The sequence below is a fragment of the Mus musculus genome, chromosome 6 (assembly GCF_000001635.26).
Source record: "Mus musculus strain C57BL/6J chromosome 6, GRCm38.p6 C57BL/6J".
NCBI lineage: Eukaryota > Metazoa > Chordata > Mammalia > Rodentia > Muridae > Mus > Mus musculus.
The window spans coordinates 136,326,788-136,337,284 of record NC_000072.6 but is presented as its reverse complement, the minus strand read 5'-3'; the positions used below and the strand labels follow the sequence as shown (position 1 = coordinate 136,337,284).

Sequence of the window (10,497 nt, the reverse complement as noted above, 5' to 3'; positions counted from 1 at the left end):
CCATCCCATAATTAGCCTCCAAACGATGACACCATTGCATACACTAGCAAGACTTTGCTGAAAGGACCCTGATATAGCTGTCTCTTGTGAGACTATGCCGGGGCCTAGCAAACACAGAAGTGGATGCTCACAGTCAGCTATTGGATGGATCACAGGGCCCCCAATGGAGGAGCTAGAAAAAGTATCCACGGAGCTAAAGAGATCTGCAACCCTGTAGGTGCAACATTATGAACTAACCAGTACCCCGGAGCTCTTGACTCTAGCTGCATATGTATCAAAAGAGGGCCTAGTCGGCCATCACTGGAAAGAGAGGCCCATCGGACACACAAACTTTATATGCCCCAGTACAGAGGAACACCAGGGCCAAAAAATGGGAATGGGTGGGTAGCGAAGTGGGGGGGTATGGGGGACTTTTGGGATAGTATTGAAAATGTAATTGAGGAAAATACGTAATAAAAAATATTTAAAAAAAGCATCCCGCCTTAGGGATTTTACATATAATAATGAAAAGGTGAGTGAGCATAGCCAAGCATGAAAATAGCATTAGTTGCCAGTCAGTCAAGTGCCGCTAAGCCCTTGGTTCCTATTCCGTAGTCATTCCCAAGATCCGTGCAGTCCTTGGCTGTCCCTATCCAATCAGAGGACCAATCCTGCTCAGCTTCTGAGATACAAACTGAGCTGATACTGGACACATGCAGACTGCTATGGTGGTAGATTAGGAACCTAGTGTCCATTTTTTTCCGGTTCAGAGAGCACAGTGTCTGGGGCTGTCCCAGGCTCCGTACTGCTCAACCGATATGCACTGATGTATAGCAGTGAGTGTAGACATTAATTTTGCTTCTGAAACCTCCATTCTCATTTCTGACGTAGCTGGAGCAAAAAAATCTCTCAACGATGATGCAAATAAATCCTAGCTCTCTTGACTTGACAGATAAGTTATACTCAAAGCAGGAGGAGAAGAGCTGTCTTCCGGGGTCTGATAGGAATCACTGGGCCTATTCTCAGGAGACCAAGCCACCTTCATAGAATGAATTCTATGGTCGAGATTTTATTGTCTGAGGGTAGAGTCTAAGTTTACCAGAAGCAACTCTATCCCTTTGGTGGATTTTCTTCATTCCTTCAGTCTTTAGTTTGGCCACAGGCTTTTTTCTACAGTTCATTTAGCAGTCAGATGTTTGGTGATTTTTATTGTAATTTTTATAGTTTTGGTTGCTAATTATATTAATAAATCCAAAGCATTCTTTATTCCCCACCACCTACAGATTATGCTTCAATAAATGTTAAAAAGGAAGATGTATCTTCTTGAATACATTACTGAATATGAGTCACCAAGAGAAACTAACTTTGACTGGTGAGGCACAGCACCCCAGCATATCCTTTAAGGTCAGCCCTGTTCCTTTAACTCTCCATTCAGCTATTTATCTCAAGGTCAAGAGAGCTGTAGCGGGTCAGTGCACTGGTTGGTGTAAGGGCTAGTTACAACTAGCTTGTACAACTTTAAGCAGGTTACCAAATCCATTTGGATTTTATTTCTTTACCAGTGAAGGGGACTTGGGGCCAGCATAGAATGTCAAGGGGAAAAATGTCGGTTTCTCTCCCTATTCGATGGTGATATCGTCTTAATCTCCTCCAGCTTTAGTCCTAGACTCAGTGTGTGTTAACTCTTAAATATCTCACACAATACTATGCATGTGTTGTGAATGTGCCAGGTCAGAGACATAGATGGACACATTTTTGTCTTTCTGCAATGTCAGAACTTATTAAATAACGATAAATTTGTAAGGGACGTTGGTTTTGTTGGCTGAAATTTGCCAAGTAGTTGAGATTTCACGAGATAGTTGGCTGAGGCAAACACAGATTCCATTATTATGACTGTAACTGTTTATTAACCCTTGGATCACATAGTGTCAAAGGAAAAGTATTGACTCAGGACCCTTAAGACCAAGTTCTCGGCGCAAAGGAGATTTATTTGCCCCAGAGGGACAGAGGGCAGGGAAAGGGACAATGACAGAAGATAGAGGATGAGGGAGAAGGGGAAGGAAACAAGGGAGAAGGGAGGAGAAAAGGAATAAGGGGCAGGCATAGGGGTATTTGTCTGGGGTCCATGGGGGTGGGGTGAGGTGGGTGTGAGATGTGGACAAAGGACTGCCTCTGGATAGAGAGAAGACAGACATCGCCCATAGAAAAACAGCGGGTTATAAAGGTAAAATGAGAAACCCTGTGTTAGGATGATTGGATATGTTGATTAGGTGAGCCAAAGGGGGCTTTTGATTGGTGGACTTCAATACTTTGATAGCTGGACCTTGGTAGTTAGCCTGAGGAGAAGGAAGTGGCTAAATGAGGCAATAGATTTTGGGGCTAGCTTTAGGAATATAATCTAATGGTTTTTTTTTAGCAAGGCAGAGAGAACTGGGGAGAAGGCCAAGGCCTGCCAGAGCCATGCTCAAGTGGGTTAGTGTTCCTTCACATTGCATATCACACAGTAACAATAAACATATAGATTGCAGAATGGTTACAGGGGTTTGAAGGGTTTGAAGCAGGGTTCAAGGAGTTCCTAAGAGTCATAACTGGAGGAAAGCAGGAAGTTGATAGGGTATCTGAGAGGATATTAGATAATGGACTTTGCTACAGGTCTGACACAACCTTGGGGTCAAGCTACAGCGGTGGAGTTGAGCTTGTGTGAAGGCTGAGCCCAGTGTTTAAGCCAAGCTGGGAAAATGAGGGTTGTGAGATTGCAAAGACTGTAGAGGTGAAGGACAAGACTGGGCTGGGCAGATGGATGGGTGGGCCAATAGGTAGATGGGTGGGTGGGTGGATGGGTGGATGGATGGATGGATGGATGGGAGGATGGATGGATGGGTGGATGGATGGGTGGGTAGATGGATGGATGAGTGAATGGATGGGTGGGTAGATGGGTGGATGAGTGGCTGGATAGGTAGGTAGATGGATGGGTGGGTAGGTAGATGAATGGATGGGTGGATGGGTGGGTAGATGGATGGGTAGCCAGCCAGCCAGACAAACAAGCAAATACATTGACCATAATTCAATGTAGTCTGAATCAACAGTGGGAACCAAGCCATGCTGAAGTCCCTGGGACAATTGGGAGTTCTCTGCCTGTAGGTCCCTTGGCACACACACTATGTCAGATGATATGTCCACTGGGGCCATCACCATCTCAGGGTTAGGTAGGTGTCTTCTCTTTGGGGTCCAGGCAAGAATATTGTGCCCTTTCAGTATGAAAATGTCTTTGGTATGTTGTCAGGCTTGTTTTTCCTTGTGCAATTTTAACAGCCCATGTACTCATTTGGTCCCAAATGACTCTGATAGACTTACAGTGTGACACCTTTTTATGTTTTGCATAAGTTACTCATCATCCTGTGTGTCTTGGGGACTCTTGACAGATGGCCCTAAACATACACTTACCAGTACAGGGTCACCCTGCCTCTGTGTTTGTGCTCAAAATGGAGTTCAAAGCTGTTTGTAAAATGGAGTCTTTGAGAGGAAGGCACACCCTGAAAAAAAAAAACCGCTGTTTTATACAATATGGAATTATCTATCATCTATCTATCTATCTGTCTATCTGTCTATCTGTCTATCTGTCTAACTGTCTATCTGTCTATCTATCTATCTATCTATCTATCTATCTATCTATCTATCTATCTATCTATCTATCTATGTATCTATCAATCTATCTCTCCAATATAAAATATAGATATAGGTATAGATAGATACAGATACAGATACAGATACAGATATAGATATACCAGTTCTTTGTGACAGATCTCATAATTTAGCCCAGGCTAGTCTCAAATTCATGCAGTCTTTCTGCCTCAGCTCCTTGAGAGCTGGGATTTAGAGGCATGTGCCACTGAACTTGGCTCTTTCTAGCATCCCCCTCCCCCCCTTAAGAAGAGAGCTTAAAGGCTCTGAAGTGCACTTCACCTTTTCATAGATGTGAAATCAAAATCCACAGAGGTCCCTTCCTTGTTAGGTGTTTGTGGCTATAAGTGACGCTCGCTAACCTCCGATTCTCTGCATTTTTTGGTTCATTGTCTCTGGATCTCAGTCCTTGTAACTTGGCCTTATCCTGACACCAGCTGAGAGGTTCAGTAGTCACCTACCCCTGGACCCTGCTTTGAACCCGCTGACTTCACTCATCTGCCTCTCCGGCCACACCACAGTTCTCTCTCTCTCTGTTCACTTCTGGTTCCTCAGTCCTAAAAGTACACAGGTTCCTAACCCTAAAGTACACAGTGGTCACCATTTCACTGACGCTACAATTGAACATATTAACACGTACAGCCATCGCCTCTGCTCTGTTTCTTCTTTCAACCCTGTGATACGGTTAAATCTGTAACTGAAATGATTTCCAGTTTATAAAGCAAAACCTTTGCCATAGGACGGACTTAATTTGCATACCTCAACTTTTCCCCCTCTCTTGTCTTATGGAATATTAGCTTGTGTGAAATCTCAGTCCCTTGCTGTAGAGTGCAGATGTCTTTCTTGCCTGTGGTAACTTGATCCTTGAGGCAGTCTCATCCACTGTCTGATGATGATGGCACAAAGCACATACAAGCCAGTCAAAATATGGCTCCATTAAATTATTGTTTGTGTGACTCTCTCCCTCGAGGGCCAGAGTGGTGTCTTGCTCATTTTTGTGTGCCCTTGTATCTTATGCTAAAGTTCCCAAGATGTCCTTGGATATTTGTCAAAGTGAACCAAGGACTCCTTTTGTTCTTTTGTGTTTTCTTGAGACAGGCTTTCTTTGTAAAGTTATTTACGTCTCATTTTGGTTTATGTGCACGGGTGTTTTGCCTGTTACGTCTGGGTACCACTGTCTTGCCTGGTGCCCAGAGAGGTCAGATAAGGGTGTCAGATCCACTAGAACTTCAGTTACAAATACCTGTGAGCTGTCTTGTGGGGAAGGGAATCAGTCCCTGGATCCTCTCCAGGGACAACACATGCTACTAATCCTTAACCTGCTCTCTGGCCCCAAACTAGCCAACTCTTGATGCTAACTTGGCTGTTAGATGAAAGCATTCTCTTCTCAATGGTGATAATTCTTATGCAAAGTCCCCCACAGTTTGAGAGGGATCCCTCCATTTTATCCTGTTATACCTTGAGTAACCCCAAGTGTGACAGCAGTAGAGCCACTTGAAAACCCCCTCCCTACCCCAGCAATGTAATTTGAGTGCACCTGAAACACCCATCATATCTGAGAAGGATATATCCTATCTAACCCTTCTTTAGTCGAGGCTTAAAACCGTCTTAGTTCTCAAGAGGTTTCTTTTGAAATCCATGTGTCTCCATGACAAGGCTGTGGCTTGTCTCACCTTTGCTGACACTTTACAAGATTCTTTCTGCAGCAGAAAGAGCAACAGAGTAAGCAAATTCCTGGTGGGGTGAAGCCTTGTTTGAGGCTGTAGTGGGAGCATCGCTCCAGAGGTCTGCCTAACCTGGTGCTCTCACCAGCAGCAGCCACCAGACTCCAGCGAGCATTGGTTCTGACTTCTCTCTCTGCCCTTGTATATTTCTCCAGTTCCTGCTGTAGGCTGGAAAATCAGCTTCGAAGGCTGCTGGGCCTTCCTCAGTTACCTTGACAGCTGCTATCTCCAGTAAGCTCACTCTACCACCCAGCTAGGTGAGCTGGGGACACTCAGGGGTTTCCATAGCTAGGCAGAGAGGGCGGGTCCTGGCCACTCTCTCCCCATGATAAACATGGCTACTGGACTCCCCTCCCCTCCCCTCCCCTCCCCTCCCCTCCCCTCCCCTCCCCTCCCCTCCCCTCCCCTCCCCTCCCCTCCCCTCCCCTCCTCTTTCTTTCTTTCTTTCTTTCTTTCTTTCTTTCTTTCTTTCTTTCTTTCTTTCTTTCTTTCTTTCTTTCTTTCTTTCTTTCTTTCTTTCTCTCTCTCTCTCTCTCTTTCTCTCTCTCTCTCTCCCTCCGTCCCTCCCTCTTTCTTTCTTTTTTTCTCTTTCTTTCTCCCTCCCTCCCTCCCTCCCTCCCTCCCTCCCTCCCTCCCTCCCTCTTTCTTTCTTTCTTTCTTTCTTTCTTTCTTTCTTTCTTTCTTTCTTTCTTTCTTTCTTTCTTTCTTTCTTTCTTTCTTTCTTTCTTTCTTTCTTTCTTTCTTTCTTTCTTTCTTTCTTTCTTTCTTTCTTTCTTTGAGATAGGGTCTCCCAACCTAGACCTGTCTCAAACTGGAGTGAATCTTGAACTTTGAACTCTTCACTTTCTTTAATTTTTTATTCCTTTGAAAGTTTCATACACTTAGAGATCTGAATATATCGATGATTTCAATCTACCTTTATGTCTCTCTAACTCTCTCTAGTTTGTCCCACCCATCTCTCTTCTAATTTCATGTATTCTTTTAAAAAAAAAAGGGGGTTATTAAAATCCCTGAGTCTAATTAATGCTGCTGTTTGAAGACTTAACTATACAATAAGGCAAGAGAAGGGAACATGAGGGAATCAGATGGGAACGGAAGATGAAGAGACCCCATGGACCCCACCTAAACCTCTTATATCTGAAACACTTTCAGCAAAGTGGCCAGATACAGATTAACCCAAGTCAGCTGCCTTCCGTTATGTCAGTGATGAACTTTAAACTGCAGATGCTCCGGCTTCCATGCCTAGTGCTATAGTTCCAGCTTTGCAGCACCACAGCCGGCCCAGGGCTTCTGCGTGCTGGGCAAGCGCCCTACTAACAACTCCACCAGGTTACTGGTTTTTAAAATTGAGTCTTGTTCTTCTGGTTTGCCACATAGTATAATCCACATGCCACCTCCTTTCATTTTATTTCCTTACTGAGATTAATTATGGGTGCTTGTGTTTATTTTCTGGGGCATAGACAACTTACCAGTGTCTACACCTCTGAAGAAAAATGGCTCCCTGTCATCCTCTCCCTTGCCCCCAAACTACTAATTGTCAATAACTCCTTTGCTATGGGTGGGGCCCAATGTTCAATTTTGGAGGGATGTCAGTGCTCTTAACTGCTGAGCCATCTCTCCAGCCCAATTTTATGTTCTTAACTATATACAAAGTGTCTTTACCAGCCTGATCCTACAGCAAAACTATCAGCTCTTTAGAAATCTCTTTATACCTGTGAATTTCTCTCTCTCTCTCTTTCTCTCTTTTAGTTTTTTATTTTTCTTTTTTTTTATTGGTTATTTATTTCATTTACATTTCCAATGCTATCCCAAAAGTCCCCCAGATGCTCTCCCACCCACCATAAGTTTTTTTAAAAATATTTATAGTATAATTTAAAATTTTTATGCCAGAATCATATGCTATTTACTTTTTTGTTTCCTTTTAAAAAAATTTTCCCCCCATGGGAAAATGTCCACTTTTAATGTAAAAGTTTAAGCATTGGGTCATTTACACGTGCATTAGAAAAGATGGCGGAGGCTGAGGGTCTTCCCGAGGGGCTCCGAGAAGACAGTTCATATCAACCAACCCCATTAAATAGAAGCTTCTGTTTCCAAACAGGGCCTCGGTGCACCAGCACCAGCTTCAGATGAGGTCAGCCAGGTTCATGGGCATCTCGTCTATCTGGGTGGAGTAGTACTGCTCGATGTCCCTGAGAATCCGGATGTCATCATTCTTCACAAAATTGATGGCCACACCTTTTCGTCCATACCGACCCGATCTCCCAATTCTGTGAATGTACAGTTCTCTGTTGTTGGGCAGGTCATAGTTAATGATGAGGGACACCTGAGGGACATCCAGGCCTCGAGCCCAGACATCTGTGGAGATGAGCACCCGGCTGGCACCTGACCGGAACTCCTTCATGATAGACTCTCGTTCTTTCTGGGGCATATCTCCATGCATGGACGACACAGTGAAATTGGCTTCTCTCATTTTCTCTGTCAGCCAGTCAACCTTCCTCTTGGTGATGCAGAAGATGACGGCCTGGGTGATGGTCAGCGTGTCGTAGAGATCACACAGAGTATCAAACTTCCATTCCTCTCTTTCCACGGCCACAAAGAACTGTTTGATGCCTTCCAGAGTCAACTCATCACGCTTCACCAGGATGCGGATGGGGTGGGTCATGAACTTGTTGGTCATCTCCAGGATCTCATGAGGCAGTGTGGCACTGACGAGAACGACCTGTGTGGCTGGTGGCAAATACCTGTACACATCATAGATCTGCTCCTTGAAACCTCTGTTCAACATCTCATCAGCCTCATCCAAAACCAGCATCTTGATAGCCCGTGTCGTTAAACTTCTCCGGCGGATCATATCAAAGACGCGTCCCGGCGTGCCTGCCACCACATGCTGCCCGTAGTCCAGCTTCCGGATGTCCTCCCCGACATTGGTGCCCCCAACGCAGGCATGGCACTGCACGTTCATGTAATCTCCCAGAGCGAGCAGACCCTTCTGAATCTGCACCGCTAACTCTCTGGTTGGAGCCAGGATCAAAGCTTGGGTTTCTCGAACCTGGATATCCAAGCACTGGAGCACTGAGATACTGAAGGTGGCCGTCTTGCCTGTGCCAGACTGAGACTGTGCGATGACATCTCTCCCTTTCATTATCTGCTTGATAGCACGCTGCTGGATCGCTGAAGGTTTTTCAAAACCGTAGGCGTAGATGCCGCGCAGCAGGTCCTCTCGCAGGCCCATGGTGTCGAACGTGGGGGTCGCGTCCACCTCCTCGCTGGTCTCGAACTCCACTTTGGTCATGCCGTCCTCTTTGAGCAGCCGCTTCCGCGCCGAGCCAGACGTCGCCATCCTGGTCGTGGTCGCCATGATCCCGATTCCGCTGAAAGACCTTAAAATTTTTTATTTACTTACATTTCAAATGTAAACCCCTTCCCTGGTTTCCCCTCTGCAACCCCCTATCCCATCCTCCTTTCTTCTATGAGGCTGCTCCCCCACCCACCTACCCACTCCCACCTCACTGCCCTAGCATTCCCATACACTGGGGCATTAAGCCTTCACAGGACAAAGGGCCTCCCTTCCTACTGATGCCTAATAAGGCCCCTTTAGCTCCTTCAGTTCTTCCCCTAGCTCCTTCATTGGGGGTCCCTGGATCAGTTCGATGCTTGGCTGCGAGCATCGGTATTATTGGTCGAGAGCTGGCAGAGCCTCTCAGGACACAGCTGTGTCAGGCTCAGGTCAGCAAGCACTTCTTGGCATCTGCACTAGTGTCTGAGTGTGGTATCTGCATGTGGGATGGATCCCCAGGTGAGGAACTCTCTGGATGGCTTCTCCTTCACTCTCTGCTTCATTCTTTGTCCCTATATTTCCTTTAGACAGGAGCAATTCTGGGTTAAAACGTTGGAGCAGGGTGGGTGGTCCCATCCCTCAAGCGGGGTGTGTGTGTTTGTCGGGTTGCCTAACCTCTGGATATGGTCTCTCCAGGTTCTCCCTCCCCTCTGCATGGTATTTCAGCTAATGTCATCCCTGTAGGGTCCTGGGAGGCTCTTGCTTTCATGGCATCTGGGACTTTCTGGTTGCTGCCCCCAACTCCCCGCCCCCCCCCCCATTGCTACACACCTGTGTTCAATTTCCTGACCCTCTGTACATCTTCTCCATCTCCTCCCATACCTGATTCTTCCTCTCTGTATTAGTCAGGGTTCTCTAGAGTCACAGAACTTATAGATAGTCTCTATATAGTAAAAGAATTTATTGATGACTTACAGTCTGCAGCCCAATTCCCAACAATGGTTCAGTCGCAGCAGTGGTGAATAGAAGTCCAAGGATCTAGTCGTTACTCAGTCTCACACAGGAAGCAGGCAAAGGGCAAGAGCAAGACTCCCTTCTTCCAATGTCCTTATATTGTCTCCAGCAGAAGGTTTATCCCAGATTAAAGGTGTGGTGAAACACACCTTTAATCCCGGATTACCTTGAACTCGGAGATTCAATCTTCTGGAATCCATAGCCACTATGCCTCAAGATCTCCCTACCAAGGTCCAGATCAGAATCTTCCATCTCCAAGACTGCAGATAAGGGTCACTGGTGAGCCTTCCAATTCTGGATTGTAGTTCATTCCAAATATAGTCAAATTGACAACCAGGAATAGCCACTACACCCTCTTTTCCATACCCTCCCTCTCTTCTCTTCCCACCCTCTACTTCCCTTGATTATTTTGTAAGTAGGACTGAAGCATCCACACTTTATCAGTAAGTGCATACCATGTGTGCTCTTTTGTGACTGAGATAGCTCACTCAGGATGATATTTTCTAGATCCATCCATTTGCCTGTTGATTTCATGATGTCATTGTTTTTAACAGCTGCGTAGTACTCCATTGTGTAAATGTACCTACCACACGTTCTGTATCCATTCCTCTGTTTAGGGACATTTGTTTTTTGTTTTTTATTTTTTTTCCTAGCTTCTGCCTATTATAAATAAGGCTGTTATGAATATAGTGGAGCATGTATCCTTATTAAATGTTGGAGCATCTTCTGGGTATATGCCCAGGAGTGGTATAGCTGGGTCCTCTGATAGTACTATGCCCAATTTTCTGAGGAACTGCCAGACTCATTTCCAGAGTGGTTGTG

General features: G+C 45.4%; 1 protein-coding gene across 1 annotated transcript; it reads right to left on the bottom strand.

Moving 5' to 3' along the window:
* Positions 1 to 7,301: 7,301 nt before the first annotated feature.
* Eif4a3l1 (eukaryotic translation initiation factor 4A3 like 1) lies at positions 7,302 to 9,746 on the bottom strand. Its single transcript, NM_001142734.1, has 2 exons — positions 9,637 to 9,746; positions 7,302 to 8,764 (listed from the first exon to the last, which is right to left on the bottom strand). The coding sequence occupies exon 2, from the start codon at positions 8,740 to 8,742 to the stop codon at positions 7,507 to 7,509; it is 1,236 nt and encodes a 411-aa protein (NP_001136206.1). The 5' UTR covers positions 8,743 to 8,764; positions 9,637 to 9,746; the 3' UTR covers positions 7,302 to 7,506.
* Positions 9,747 to 10,497: the final 751 nt, after the last annotated feature.

Excerpts from the sequence above, each read along its gene's own strand:
- Eif4a3l1 (NM_001142734.1), bottom strand. The coding sequence starts at position 8,742 with ATGGCGACCACGACCAGGATGGCGACGTCTGGCTCGGCGCGGAAGCGG.